Raw genomic sequence first — 17,035 nt, forward strand, 5'->3', positions numbered from 1 at the left:
TCAGCTGATGAATTATGAAATTTAGAAGAAATCAGTGATCACCAAGCATTTCCTCATACATACTTATATTCACCATAATTAAAATAATAATAAAAAATATAATGAAATATTTCCGCAATAATTTTATATCTGCACGAAGGCTACGCGAAGAGGCTGAGGCGCCTACGTTAAAAGCTCCCGAAGGATCATCGCTTAAAAATTCAATCTTTCTCGACAAAATTCAATTTAGTCTCGAGCGAAATAATAATACGTCGAAAGAAAAATCGCGACGATGGAAAAGCGGATAAAAGAGAAGAAACGAAAAAAAAAAAGAAGAAAAACTTTTCCGGACCGTCCGTCAAGGCCAATATTGAAAGAGTCGTCATTTCGAAAATTGACGAAATCAATACACGGTATATATAATATGATACCCGGTACTAAGTGCGTTCTTAGCGTAGCCTCGGGCCGCCCACTTCTCCACCTACCGGTCCACCCCTTAACTCAGCCTCTCTCGAAGAGCCTACGAGTCGGAATTGCACCCACCACCCACCTCACACCAACACGAAACCCAATGGCGGTCCAATTTTAAAACCCAATCACCGAGTAATAAAATTTCCCGAACGGTTTCCTTCAGCGAGTCCTGACTGTGCACGTGTGTGTTAGTACATATATATGTACATACATATGTTTATGTGTGTGTGTCCCAGTATCGGTTTTTTTCCGGTAGTACGAATCTCTACTTTCTACACCCCAACACCCACTAGCCCACCTACATCCCACCTCTTTGCTTCCTATCTACCGTGCGCGTCGTCTTTTGCAAATTGTACACGTCGGTGAAGTGTTCCGCTGGAAAAAAAGACTTCTCTCGATTGAACGTCTCGAGTGTATGACGGCATTATTCAAATCCCACACTAAGCCGGAAAATACTCAAAATCCTTGATTATCCAGTAAAAGTTATGTATGTAAATATATTAAGATGATACTAATTACACAAAAAAAAATGTTACGCTTTTTTTAATCATATGTATATAAAATATAAAAATACATATTTTGAAATATAAAAATACCGAGGCGCAACGTGATACTCTTTTTGAAGTCTGAATACAATATCATACATACATTTCCACGAAAGTTCGGATTTTATAAACAAAACTAGCTGAACCCGGCATGCGTTGCAACACCACAATATTGCATGCAATTCCCGTTCCCGTTCCCGTTCTCGTTCCCGTTCCCGTTCCCACTTGTCAGGAAAACGCAGACAGCGAACACGTTGATCGCGACGCGAAAACATTTGAAATTATAGCGTTGCATTGACACCCATTCCCGTTTTTCCCGTTTCCGTTCCCGTTTTTTCCCGTTTTTTTTTTCACAGTAATCTTCCCGGACATGCACACAACAAATCCTGAAAGTTTCATCGTAATCGGTTCCGTGGTTTAGCAGCCTATTCGACACACACACACACACACAGACATTCATTTTTATATACATATATAGAAGATTACATTTATCACATAACATAGCCAGCAGTATGGCTCAATGGTAGCGTGTATGTTTAGCACCAAGTGATCCGTGGGCTCGATCCGCTATACTGCTGGTTAGATTTGAGGGCATTTGTGGCTCCAATTCGATCGTTTCTTATCAGAGTTTGCCAATTTTATCTGATCATTGTTGAAACATCCACTAACAAATTGACAGGGTTTTGGGAAAAATGGCTCTTTGGAAAAATCGAATAATAGAGAAAAATATAATAGATATGTTTCCTTCAGCACATTATTTTCCTTCCATAAATATAGGAAATTATTATGACTAGATACGAAATTCATTTGCTACGATTGATACATTCAGTTGCGGATTTTCGTATCCAGAAGAAGAAGAATTGGTTTCCTTGTGGACGGATAAAACTCTAAAAATGTCAATCTCTAAAAATCCTGTAGCGGCGGTTATCCTGGTAGCGATTCACTTTTGCGATATAATCACTAGTCACCGGAGCCTGAGGGGGCCGTGTATTGTTCAAAGGTTGTAAATGCATTGTTAAAGGTTTGCCGAACAATGGATAGCACTGTGACTATCCTACCTCTAATAAACAAACAAAAATAAATCACCAAACCGTTTTAAACATCATATTTGAGTAACCTCGGTTTTTTCAATAATAACTAATATAAAAATAAAAATAAAAATAATGAGAAAGACTAGGAATTTAGACGAAGAATTGAGAGTAGCTACATATTATATCAAATATTCAACCTAATATTTCTGAAATCTGCAGAATCCGATAAGCTCAGGTATCACATTAATTGATTTTTGTTAAGGGTAATTTTAGTTATAGCTTTTCCGTATACGGTATATGTATGTATATATCTTTTCTTTAATTATTTTTTTATTAGAAGATACAAACATTTTAAAATGTGTAATACAAAAATGTTTATTTTTATTGAGATCACAGTTTTAATTTGACGAAAAAAAATCACGAAATATTTATGAAATCAATTTACATACCAATGAGCCGTTATATTTGAAAGTGGCAAAAGTCCACTTCTCTTCAATTCGAGAAATATTTTGCTAAAATTTTATATATTTTTTTGCGTTTAACAATATTTAAAAAAAATACTGGTTGCCTGTAATACATTTATTCTGCTTTTCCGAGATTCTGGAAATATCGAATTAAAAGAAGTGATGATATTGTCATCACTTCTTTTAATTATAATATATAAATATTTATAATTGTAAATTATAATATTTTATACTCAGTAATGTAACTTAGAGTAGAAAAATTAGGTTGAATATAAAATGTTTTATAAGTTCAAATAAATCAATTTTATTTTTAAATTTTATAATCAAAAAAAAATTAGAGCACATGCCTAGTCTGCTGCTTCTTTGAGCAGGCCCTGCCGCTGTTCATAAGTCGGTCGGTATGAAGGAAAAATTCTAAAAATATAAAGTTTCTATTACGAATTTGCACGGTTCCAAATTGGCAAATAAGAAAACTCCATCAAAATAATTTAATTTAGTACTACAATTTAAAAAATTTAAATGCTATATTAATACACAGTGTCGCATATAGCTCAGTGGTTGCGTTTATGTTTAGCACCAAGAGATTAATGGAATCGATCACGGGTTCATCTTTAATAAATGTACTTTCATCCATATTCGTAGATGTCTCAATGGATTAATTCATTAATAAATTAATTAATTGTTAATTTCGTGTTTTTCAGCTTATTGAAATACAGTGATTTATGTAATAAAAATGTTGCATTGTTTGTCATTAATTTTCCAGGAAGGTGCGTTGGAGTTTTCCTGTCAAGGCTATGTATCTATGTAAAAAAAATGTAGTACACTAGTGGTTTTACCCGAAGAAATTCAATATTCATGTATGTATACATATGTACATCAGTGGCGTGCGGTGAAATTTTCCTTGTTTTCGTCGCTCAGCCTTACTTACGTGTGTGCGAGCAGGATACAAGAGGATGCGGTATGACGTCACAGCATCCTCTTGTATCCTACTCACGGTTGAGTGACAGAAACAGATAAATTTCTACCGCACGCCACTGATGTACATACATATGTATGTATGTACCAGTAGCGTCGCTTGAAAATTTACCCGTTTTTGTCTCACAGTTTTACTTACGTGTGCGCGAGCAGGATACAAGAGGACTAGATGACGTCATACCGAGTCCCTTTGTATCCAGGAGATTTTCGCCGCACGCTACTGATATGTACATATATATAATATATACAGTAATGTGCAGAGAAATCGCATCACTTTCAATTGTTCGATGTTTTCGATTTTTTTTTAATTACATGAAGCTATACACAAGTTTTTTTGGTTTTATTATTTAATTTCAACTATTTTACATGTTTTACGATTAAAAAAGATTATTTATATTTTTAAATTAAGGCGAGATATGAATTAAAAAAAACATGTACAATAGGGCATTTTTCTTATATGTATTTCAAATGTCTCTAGCTAAAATAATATTACAGTATATATTTTTCTATGAATTAAAATACATAGTCAATGGACATATAACAACAATAAATAGTAATATAATAATTACTAGACAATCGTCTAGCTTTTATGATGTGATCCATACCTGCCCGCACGGACAATACGACTTTTTTTAGTATGTCGTCCGAAATTTCTTCAAACCATACATTTTCAACAGTTTTTTTTAACTCATAATTTGTTTTTATTCCATTTGCTTTATAATAGTCGATAGGTTGTAAGTCGGGACTATTCCCTTAAAATATTTTAGAATACAAAAAAATATTGCAGAAGAAAAGCCAGATCAAATTAAATTAACACAAGAATTTTCTGTAGTTATTCAATCGATAATCAACGAGTTTTCTTCAAGATTCAAACAATTCAGGAGATTTGAAAAGACATTGAAATGCAATTTATCGAATTTCAATCGAGTTTGATATGGAAACAGAAACTTGTTGAAATGATTTGAAAATAATTGAAAGTGATCGATTAACGAACATAATTAATAAAAATGCAGAAGAAGAAATAATGAGAATTTGGAACTCCAGAAATCTTCAGCGATTTAAAAAAAACTAGCGATGGCAATATTATCAATTTTCTCTTCTACATACGCTTGTGAGTCATTATGTTAAGAAATTAATTTTATAAAATTTAGTTTAAGAAATAAATTGAGTGATGAGTCCAGTTGGTCGTTTGTATTACTTTAAGTGACGAAATACGAACCAAATATTAAGACTTTGTCATCGAATGTACAACAGCAAAAATCTCATTAATAAATAACTGATGTGTATTTTTATTGATTATAACTTCATTTTTATTGATTATGACTTAATTGTAATTTTTAAGCTTGTAAATAAAATTCAGAAAAAAATTTTTTTTTTAAATTTTTTCTATTTTGTTAATTATTTTACTGCTTGGGCACGCCACACAATCGAAAAATAATATTTGAGGATTTTTGAGGCACCAAAAATCCAAAAATTCGCCATCCCTGTTATACTACTACAAACATAAAAATACGTGTATTTATTTAATGCAAAATGTATATTAATTTTCGATCCACGCATTCTTTGCCTCTATGTAATATCGAATATGTAATCATAGTGTCTTATTCAATTGTTTAAAAAAATAATAACCAACATATAGTAGATATTTTTCGAATAGTTCTGTTAGATTTAAAAATATATTTATACGATATTTTTTTTAGTTTTGAAACTATTTTTCCCAGGGCCCATAATTCCTCTTGGCAGCCCTGTACCTCCATATATACGTATGTATATACATATATGTATATATCAGTGTATAAAACTACCTACAAAGTCGAATAATTATATGGAATATTTTGAATACGAGTAATATGACAGGTGTGGGTATCGATCAATTCAATTCGCATACCAACAGATGCGAATTAATTACATAAATATATATGTACTAGTGTTATGCCCGTTGATTTCAACGGATGGTTTTGAAAAGGAATTGAAACACGAATAAAAATAACGTTAAAGAAATCGAAACGACTGGTTTCGAAAAGAAATTGATGCACGAATTAGAAATTACAAATTACGAATTGATTAACAATTATGAATTACGTTTTGTGCATTGCCGACGCCCTGACGCCTTCGCCCCCAGCGCCCCCGTAGCCTTCGGCACTCCGGGGCCTTCGCCCTTGGCGCCCCCGGCGCCCCTGGCGCCTCCGACGCCCCGGGGCCGTCGCCCTCAGCGCCGCCAACGCCTCCGGCGCCCCCAACGCCCCCGATGCCTCCGGCACCCCGGGGCCTTCGCCCTTTGCGCCCCTGACGCCTCCGGCGCCCCCAGCACCCCCTAGCTGACTCAGGGCGAAAACACACAGCGATGAATGTGGCAGATTTTTTAGATAGCTTTAAACGTCAAAAAAAAAATGTGGCGTGCCTTGCACATATTCATGGAACGGCCAGCACGGATCATCCTAAAGTGACCATCTGGAGTGTTTTCGACAAAATTGTATTTATCCTTGCTAGAAATTGATCGATAACGGTGTATCCCATTTTGGAGGAAAGAAGGAGAACTTGTCGACGTTCCACGTGCCACGTTCCATGCTGTGTGTTTTCGCCATCACGATTCACCCATTACTCGAGCTACTCACTGCTTCAACCTGATCACCAAAATACAATTCAACCAAATCACGATGACGTATTTTCAACGAACCTTTCAATTGTATTACTTATTTTTAATTTTTAAAATATTTATGATGCTCTTTCTTGCCCACTTGAAGCACCGAATGGTTGTCAATCTCACCTATCTACAATTTACAGAAGTGAGATACCAACAGCAAATCTCCACGAGAAGATAGGGATACATAACCCACAGATCCCTGAACAAATGCACTTGGAAATAGTAGGGGATAGTACATACATATATAACTATTAACTAAATATTATATAAATATATGTACATATGTATGTAGATATATGTACATATATCTATATACATATTATATAGATATATTATGTACTCAGAACCCGCAACTCGTCAATCGGGAAAATAAAATATAAAATCTAATTAATCGCTATTTAGCAAACTACCAATTAATATACATATGTATGTATGAACTATTTATTTGACATATTATATGTATGTACATACATAAATACGTCGATACTTGAAAAGCGTTGTGAATATATACATACATATGTATGTATGTATATTGAAAACAGCAGGTAGTACGCATTATTCATATCGTAAGTAGAACAGGTGACTATTAATATTAAATGTCATTCAGTGGTTTTACCGAAATGTAGCCTTTATCAGCTGACAAGTATTCGCTACCATATTAAGTAATCAAATTTATATGTTTAATATGTATATATGTACATACATATACATATGTACATACATAATATCGTTCCTAGTAAAAAAAAATTGGATGTGACCAACCCACGACTTTATCTATGTATTTGAAGAATATAAGAAGGTTACAAAACCAAATTCGACAATTAAACATACATACACGTTCACACATACCGGCTATGAGAGCATTTTCGATACAAATTGAGTGCAAATGTAGGGAAATTTACACAAGACAAAAGTTCTACTTCCGGTTATCAGATTTTGTTCAAATTTATTTCATTGCTTAAAATCACTATAAATATTATACACATTAAAAAATCAAGAAATTAAAAATAATTTTAAGGTCAAAATAAAATAATGAAACATTGTTTTAAAAAAAAAATACTACTTCCGGCTTACGAATTCTGACCAAAACCTTATCAGGTCTAAGTAGTACATACAGAAAACAAATGTAAATTTTCAGATTGATACGTTCTGGGGTGTGGACAGAATCGTGGTTATAATTTGTATTACATACATGTAAAAAAATGTCTGATTCTGTTAGCAGTTTTGGAGATAATTGAATTCAAATACTTAAACAAAAAAGAGAGCAACTATAATGAAAGGAATCATTGCCCGTCAATTTAAAAATTAACATCGTATCAATAAGAATTTTAGTAACTGATATTAAGTTTCAGTTTGATAGGACGAACGGTGTTCAAAAAATCCTCAAAATACACGGACACACACCAACCCATCAACCACACACGCACACGCACACGCACACGCACACGCACACGCACACGCACACACACACACACACACACACACACACACACACACACACACACACACACACATTTTTTCTAAACCACGAAAATATGATCAGTGATCGATTCTGAGTTCGAATCAGTCAAAATCTCGAATTTGAATTTTCGCACGATCACAAAATTCATCTATTGTTACTATGTATGTAAACAGATATTGTGCTTATTTTTAAGTACCAAATTATACACACTTTGAAAAACGAATAAAATGAAAAGAGATCTAGCGAGATAAATAAGTTTCAGCATTGGCAATTTAAATTATTATTAAATTAATTTTCACAGCTTTGAGCTTCTACCACGACCACGGCATCGTATAATGCTGCGTACGGACCAAACCAACGACGATTTTGGGCCAACGTTTTAACCAGCAGGATAAAACCAGTAGCGTACAAAATATCGAAATAAAAATTAAATTTAAAAATTGAAATTAAATATCAAAATTAAAACTATTATTATAATATTAAAATTAAATTCAAATATCAAAATAAAATTATAATCATTATATTAAAATTAAAATAAAATATTGAAAGTTAAAATAGAACATGCCCAATTTAAATAAATTTTCGAGATTGACCTAAAATTAGATCATCGACAATCACATACAGGTAATCCTCGACTTTTGTTTGTCGAAGATGTTTTGACTTACGAAGATACGCACTAAGATCGAAAAAAAAATCAAAGAATTATTATTTTTACTTCCCCGTAATGCGCAGTTACTGAGAATATCTCATGTATTAGTATGGGTGACCGAGCGATGATCGCAATCCAGTGCGTTGTCGGTCTATCAATCGAAATTTTTTTAGTCTTCAATTGTTTCTCTCGTCGAAATAAATCAAATAATTAAATCCATCTCAGAGGTAAAATTTATCGGATAATGTGTGATTATTTATTTTATTTCGACGAAAGAAAAAAAAACCCTTTGACAAATCACCGACAGATTTTTTTGCTAAATGTTTCATCGACGGCGGAAACACAGTAGTATATCGTGACGACTTTTAATAAGAAATAACAACAAGGTTTTTTTCGCTCGTAATCAGAGAAATTATAATATTTCTCTGGTTGTAATGCGTATCGTCGTAATTCAAAACATTGTTGTAATTCAAAACATCAACGATGATCTAATTTTAGCTCAATCTCGCTCTTTAGCTTAATTTTGATATTTAATTTCAATTTTTTAATTTAATTTTTATTTCGATATTTTGTACGCTACTGGTTTTAAAAGTTGGCCCAAAATCGTCGTTGGTTTGGTGCGTACGGACCATAAGAACCACTATTAAAGGAATATAAATATGTATAGGTACATATACATATGTATATGCAAAATTTTTTTGACTGATTTTTAGCACATTCAAATAATTGGAACCGTGCATAATTATAAATTTTATTTTTACATTATCAAACCACTTCTCCTTACTGATTACATTTGTATACACTCGTACATTTGTATTGTCGACTCGAAAGTTGTGACGCCCTTAGGCTATTTTGATTTTCATTGCCCCACACAAATTCCATGCAGTTTAGAAATCCGAGAATTAATTCAATTTCACAATTACATGACAAAGATCTAAATGAAGAAATAAAGTATTTATCTGAAGTCAAACGACAAACCGAGATATTAATTTTTAGTGATTTAATAATTTTATATTTATTTATTTTTTACATACATATATACAAATATACCAGGAAGGCTTAACAGGTAAACCCCAAATGCGCCTTCCTGGTCCACATAATTATTACATATGTAGATACATACATGTAAATTTAAACAATATCTGACATCTATCGTCAGATTTTACAAATATTAATACGATAAATAAGTATGAATAACTTTCATGTAACAATACGATTTTTTTTTATATTCGATAAACAACCACAGAGACATATATGGTGAGCAATATGGCGAAACCTAAGATATAACAATAACTAAAGGTTCGCAACAGAAAAGTGGGAAGGAAACGCCAATTTTACAGGAATCGTTTCAATGAAAATCAGAAAAATTGGCAAATTCTGATAAGAAACGATCGACCTTGACAAATCAAGGTCTGGCCAATAGCGAGACTTAGCGGGAATCGAACTTGTAACATCAAGTACGAGATAATTCAACATTCACCACTAGACCACGCTACTGGTTATAATAAATGATGTGTGGTACATGAACGTATGTACATGTACACACATAGCATTTATCGGTCTCCGTGACGGGCCCGAATGTGAAACGCCCGAAAACGCAAATATCGGAAGGCAAAGATCGAAAATCGAAAGATCTTAAGTCGAAAGATCAAAAAAAAAAAAGGGTGCATGGTAAACGGTACATACTCACTTAATTTCCGCGAGCAGGATACAACAGGAACAAGAGGAACAGGATTTCCTCCCGTATTAATGTGCGCGCGCAGAATACGGGAGGAAAAGATATTACCCAAAAAAAGGAAAACATAAAGAGTATTATAATTTTTTATTTATCGATCATTATATCATACACTTTTTTTTCTAATCGACAATAATCTTTAATAACAATAGTATTTATAGAGTATAGACAATAGTCTTTCATGCTGATTAATTTTTCCTCTGTTAAAGAAAATAACCTTGTCCGGAATGAGAATGCCTAAAGTCGTGTACATTAGTGAGTTCAGTCAAAGAGCGTGGACAATCGTGGGTGGTGGGTGGTAGCTAAGGTCTGATAGATGTTTTATTGAAGAGGGTTGTAGATAGTGCGTGAGCGCGTACCACGTGCGAACTGTCAATGTCGAGATGCGAGCGCATGCAAATGATACTCGTTTGACGTTTGGCTATTCGGTGGTCCTCTTGACCACTTGTGCCAATCTTCAACGTTGCACGCACTAGTAATGTTACTATTGCTAACTGACAAAAATGAATCTGACCATCTGTCAACATAATTCTGACCATTTAATACAAATTATGACCAATCCAGTTTAAATTCTGACCATTGAATATAAATTCTGACCAACAGTTTAATATTTATTCTAGTTCTAGTATTCTGATTGTTTTCAATCGAGGTCCCGGCAACCTCTCGGTGCTTAGCATAAACACAACCACCGAGCGATGCTGCTGGCTATATGTATGATAAAAACATTGCATCAAATATTTGAATAACGGTTTCAATAAACATTTAAAAAAATACCGTCAAAATAAAAATTAGTATTGGGGATAAAAAATATTTGCATGAAATCTGCCAACGAGTTGTCCCCACGATAAAAATAGAAACTCGAGGGGTTTCTTGCATCTGCATATTTATGTATGTATCTATTATAATTTTTCGAAAGAATTAGCAGAACGTGTGAAAAAAATTAATGTATGTTTGTACGTGTGTTCATACATACATATATTCACGACTAGATCAAAAGTCACGTGTGAACACCCTCCTCCCACCCTTAAAATCCTCCATCCTCCCATTTTCTCATTCTTCTGCGCTCTACCATTTTCTAGTGTGCGAATGCCGCTCGCGTTCGCAGTTCGTTTTCGAAATTTTAAAACCGATAAAAGTGCGAACGGAACGGCCCTTCGAGGGGACGTCGGTGGGCGGGTGGGGAGGGATTGGGGAGGAGGTGGGTCGGCGAAAGACCTCGGTGAGGAGGGGTGGCCAGTAGGACGAGGGTATGAGGCCTGGAGGGAAGCGACGTAGCTGAGGCCCTCGAGGGCGAAAAAAATCAATGCCTGCATTTTATGGGTGGTGCGTGTGACAGATCTGTCTCCATGGCGACGGCCGGGGGATGCTGCAACGGGTGCGTCGGGGGGGATGGGGCGAGGGAGAGTGCTTGGGTGACTCTGATCGATATTACGCACTTTTATTGTCGGACGATGCTGTGCGACGCGGGTGCCTTATACTATTTCATAACTTACATCGCAATGATAATTTTTCACCCAGGTATACAATACGAAAGACAATGCAATGTCTTCTGGGTATGGAATTGAAACTATCAGAATTGCTGTTTTCCAAAGATTTTTTAAAAATATTATTCGCGGCGTGAAACATCATTGATAACCTATTCGTATAGCTACATATGACATTGACTTAAATGGCTACCTTACTTCGAAGAAATTATCCCCATCAACTCCTCATCAACCAGTCTACCGTTTTGTGTACAAATGAAATGTTCAGGGTATTGTTCTTCTAAATCTGGGCTAATCACGACTTATACAATGCGAGTTATGAGGTTGCACTGTTCTTTTAATAAATTACACGGGAAACCGAAAGAACAATTTCATACAATAAAATGAATGAAAAAAAGGGATACAAGGATACGGAAAGAAAGGTTGAGGCTGGGTTGGATAGGTCGCTCGCTTATATTGCTCCGTGACCCACGCACATTTAAAATGTTAGGATAAATGGTTATGAACAAAGATCAGCGTTCAGACGATGCTTTTTGCAAAAAAATGGTTCAATATTGTCAATTACTATAGTCAACCACGTTTTTTTGCTATCTTGCTTTGTACGCTAGTTGAGAGGTCTATTGTTATACGAGCAGCAAGCCAACGCAGTAGTCTAGTTATGACAAGTATGTAATAAATAAATAAAATAATGTAGATCCATAGTTAAATTTTTCAACACTTGAATTATTTAACATTATTAAAATTAGCAGCATTAAAATTAGGGATTGCAATACCGGTTTATCAGTTTACCGGTAAATCGGCAAAATTTAAACGACAATATCATAATGGGGAGGGGAAATGGGATATTATTATGTACATATATAAAAAAGCGGTCTCCGTGACGAGACAGAATGTTAAATGACAGAAAACGCAAATATCGGAAGGCAAAGATCGAAAATCGAAAGATCTTAAGTCGAAAGATCAAAAAAAAAATGGTGCATGATAAACGATATATACTCACGTACATACTCACTTAATTTGCGCGAGCAGGATACAACAGGAACAAGAGAAACAGGCTTTTCCTCCCGTATTAATGTGCGCGCGCAGAATACGGGAGGAAAAGCATGTTCCTCTTGTTCCTGTTGTATCCTGCTCGCGCAAATTTAGTGAGTATGTACCGTTTACCATGCACCATTTTTTTTTTGATCTTTCGGTTTTCGATCTTTGCCTTCCGATATTTGCGTTTTCTGTCATTTAACATTCTGCCTCGTCACGTAGACCCATAAAAAAGGGGTGTCCCGTCATTTAGGCGCAGACAGAATCGCGATGACATTTCGGAGCGGTACAACTGAGCGCGGCGTCATTTCGGTGCCCGAAATTTCGGCGCACTGAATATACATATGTACATATATGCCTTGTATGCCTTGCTTGAGTTATGTTTAATTGAATTAAAACAAGATTAAAAATGTGTATATCTTGGAACACGTGACTAAATCATTCGCTTCTCTTGACACATTATCTGAGGTCATTGACCAATGGGGATTAAAATTTAACGATATAATTGCTTCTAGGAAAATTCGTATTGACATTAAGAAATCGCTAAAAGATATCTGTAAACTTAAATCTTGTAAATATTAAAATAATATTTTAAAAATATTTTAATACTTAATTCGGATTATTCGTTCGACACCTCTCCATCATTAGCCTGGATAGTGGTAGTATACTCTAATATTTATTTATTTTGCATACAAATATTGTTTTTCTTGTTTGGTTTTAACTTTTTGATGCCCCAAATGACGCCGAGCTCAGTTGTACCGCGCCGAAATGTCAGATACCATAAAAAAGAGTCATTTTATTATACATATTTTTAAATACTTCAACGTATGTGTATTTATGCGGTGGCTGTTACTGCATCGAAAGTGACTTGAGCAAAAGTCGAAAGATCGAAATTTTTTCGAAATTTTTATGTCGATATGTGAAAAAGTCCGTTTACCATGCATACATACATATGTATGGAAAGCGGGTAGCTTATATGTATAATATAGGTATAATAGTGTTGTGCCCATTGATTTTTGAGGAATTCGGCAGGAATCAAATCCGGTCCAGTAGCTTTCCGACTCTTTGCTAGTTTTATAGCAAGTTCCACTTCAGATTTCAATATACATATGTATATGGTCCCATTTCTGGATCTTCAATATGCTCTCCGGTTTCTCTATTGTCTTTAAAGAGCGATATTGTGTACTCAGTCCATTCTGATTTATTCTCATCCATATTTAAAATGATTTTTCTATTTTTATTCCTGAGTATGAAATCTTTTTTTCTGAATGATTATTGCAATTAAACTGCATTTAGAAATTACAACAGGAGGCATTTAATACAATAAATGTTTAATGCAATAAATGATGAACGGGTTAATATTTTCTTTAAATATCATCTTTCGCGTTAATCTATGTACATCACTATAATATTTGTATACAATGTACTACCGTTATTATTAGCTATTTTAGATTTATTAGCGTATGTCAATAGCGTAGCTTACTCTAAATAATTGGTAAGTAGATTCGGGTGAAAATGGTTTGTGAAGGTGAAACTGCCAACAGGTGAAATATTCGATCGCCGACAAATAACTGAAATTTGTTATATTCTCAAATGCGATAAAATGGGGAACTTTCATTGCCCTAAGAGAGTGGATTGCCGTGTTTTATGAAACAAAGTGCTCCTACGAAAGTTCGATGAGAGCTTTTCGTTTAGTGGAACCACCGCCAATAAAACCGGAAATGTTATACAAATTACCATTCTTCGCAAAATTAAATGTTTCTAAATATAAATGAACGTATTTCTCAATTTTGCCGTTCCGTGAATTTGTCAATTCTATCCTTAATGTTTTTTTTTCTTATCATCTTCATTTTGCTTGCTTGATGAACAATTTTAATATATGTATGTATGTATGTACATATGTTCTAATAAAAATGTTACAAAACGATGACTATTGTATAGTAAAATGATCTAATTTAATAGTAATAGTTTATTATTTCATTATTTTAAAAATTATGTATAAAGTAACACGTGTACATAAATATTGATAATAACATGTTATCAAATTTTAAATATAATGAGACATCTATATTTGTATTAAAAAAAACAATTGCAATTTCAAATTATGTTTTTCAAAACCTTACCTACATAATTTTTCACAGATCTTATGAAACTTTGTATTTTGTATCTTTATACTATTCATTATTTTACAAATAAATTATATAAAATGTCATTTTAGGAGTCAGAATTTTTAGTAGTCAAATAAATTAATAATAAAAATAACTATTTATGTTATTAATATTATAAGTAATAACAGTCTGAATATAAAAAAATAAATTTCATCAAAAAAGTAAAGTATAAAATAAACAATTTTATGAGTACACGAGACAAAACGTCAGTATGTGACATCTATTGAAAATAAAGTATATCAAAACACTGGTTCGTTTATTAGATAATAATTAGGACATGTATTTTTAGCATTTTGCGATAGATCCTAAATAGATGATAAAATTTGGAATATATGTTAATAAATTCGAAGTTTGTAAAATATGCGAATAGATAAAAATCGAAAATATTGGCAAATATTGGAAAAAGATTCTAAAATCCCAAAAAAATATTTTCAAACATTGGGTGAACTATTCAATCCATATGTGGCAGGTTCAAAATCCAACATTAATATTAATAAAGAAACGGTTGTTTTTTTAACTTTGCCGTTGTTTCACGCATTAAACAGAGGATCAACGTTTGGAATGATATGTGCATCTTTTCAAATAACTGTTAAGTAAAATAAAAAATGGATCCACCCCAGATATATTACAATTATTAATGTGCAAAATTATTCAATATGAAGAGTTTGTTTGTGCTGCTTTAAGATCAATTTGGTGTCCAGTTAATAGTGTGCATACATAGATGCTGAAATTTATTTCAGTAAATTTAATTTAATTGGAACTGATCGTCGCACAAATATTAAAGAAGCATCTGTGGAAACATGTACCATGCTAAGTTTTAATAAATTTTATGATATTGTAATTAAAAATTATTTTTATTTTTTTTGTAATTTTCTATTATTTTTTAATTGTTGTGCTATTTTTAAATTGTACGAATGTATATATACATTTTGTTAAAAGTAATAACAATAGATGCTAAAATGACGTTAAAATTAAACAGTTTTAATGCTCTAAAGCGCTAAAATTCAAAATGAAAAAAAGGAAAATTGATAAAAATTGATAACGCTAAAACGCTAAAATACGTGTCTCTAATAATAGTTTTTGAACAGCATGTTTAATATTTAAAATAATGTTGTTTATAAAAAAGTACATATGTAAAAAATGTTAAGGATATGTATGTATGGGTCTACGTGACGAGCCAGAATGTTAAATTACAGAAAACACAAATATCGGAAGGCAAAGATCGAAAATCGAAAGATCTTAAGTCGAAAGATCAAAAAAAAAAAGGGTGCATGGTAAACGGTACATACTCACTTAATTTGCGCGAGCAGGGTACAACAGGAACAAGAGGAACAGGCTTTTCCTCCCGTATTCTGCGCGCGCACATTAATACGGGAGGAAAAGCCTGTTCCTCTTGTTCCTGTTGTATCCTGCTCGCGCAAATTAAGTAAGTATGTACGTGAGTATGTACCGTTTACTATGCACCCTTTTTTTTGTTCTTTCGACTTAAGATCTTTTGATTTTCGATCTTTGCCTTCCGATATTTGCGTTTTCTGTAATTTAACATTCTGGCTCGTCACGGAGATAGGTATGTATGTACATATGTACGTTCAGTACTGATACACTAATTTATGAACACATTAGAGCCACTGGTATTCATTTCACAACAAGCAACAATTCACAAGAGAGCTACATTTTAAAATATGTACAAGTACACATACATATATATGTATTATACATACATATTACATATAATAAAAAGTAATAATAAAAAAAAACACTCAAAATGGTAACTCTCGGATCTAGCTAAAGATTGACTACGAACAATTCAATTGCTTAATATTAAAATTTTGCTTAAAAATACTAATATTATTACAATAATACTAATTTAATTTGAAATGCTTCGACGGCAGTGCTTGACAAGAACCTCCAAATAAACGGAGTCGAATTTTAATACAAAGTTACGTTGATCAAAAAATAAACTTTTGGATGAGGGCGAGATGTGTTTTAAGTTTGATTATTGTTGATGGTGCATAAACAACAACTTGGAAACCAAAATATATCTGTGTACAGCCTCTGACCACCCTGGTCTAAGGCCACAAGTCTCTTCTGCACGTATTTCTGTTCACAGCGAGATACGTAGCCAAGAGGCAGAGAGCAAATACCATCACATTGTTGTGATCTGAAATTCAAAAACAAAAATGTAATACATATTATTTTAAGTTCGATCTACCCGCAGCTAGCAATGAAAGTCTAGTTACACCAAAATAATAGATCCAATATGCAAGTACACACATTGGCCTAACCTGAGCCGATTGCGTACTCTTTCATACTTTCATCCAATTCAACATGTACCTATGTATGTACATACATATGTACGTATGTATATGGAACAATTTCGTGGAGTGGCAGGT

The 17,035-nt window shown here is 33.5% G+C and overlaps 1 protein-coding gene across 3 annotated transcripts in view; it reads right to left on the reverse strand.

Annotated features, from left to right (window-relative positions):
• Positions 1-16,404: 16,404 nt before the first annotated feature.
• Positions 16,405-17,035, reverse strand: part of spz5 (spatzle 5 Toll-1 receptor) — a 35,392-nt gene continuing 34,761 nt past the window's right edge. For 2 of the 3 annotated variants that reach the window (XM_077440401.1, XM_077440392.1), the window contains exon 7: positions 16,405-16,803. In XM_077440401.1, the coding sequence (XP_077296527.1) occupies positions 16,629-16,803 (175 nt within the window). In that variant the 3' untranslated portion in view covers positions 16,405-16,628. The remainder of the gene's footprint in view (positions 16,804-17,035) is intronic. The other variant, XM_077440411.1, reaches the window with a different exon arrangement.

The sequence above is a fragment of the Arctopsyche grandis genome, chromosome 1 (genome assembly GCF_051622035.1).
Source record: "Arctopsyche grandis isolate Sample6627 chromosome 1, ASM5162203v2, whole genome shotgun sequence".
NCBI lineage: Eukaryota > Metazoa > Arthropoda > Insecta > Trichoptera > Hydropsychidae > Arctopsyche > Arctopsyche grandis.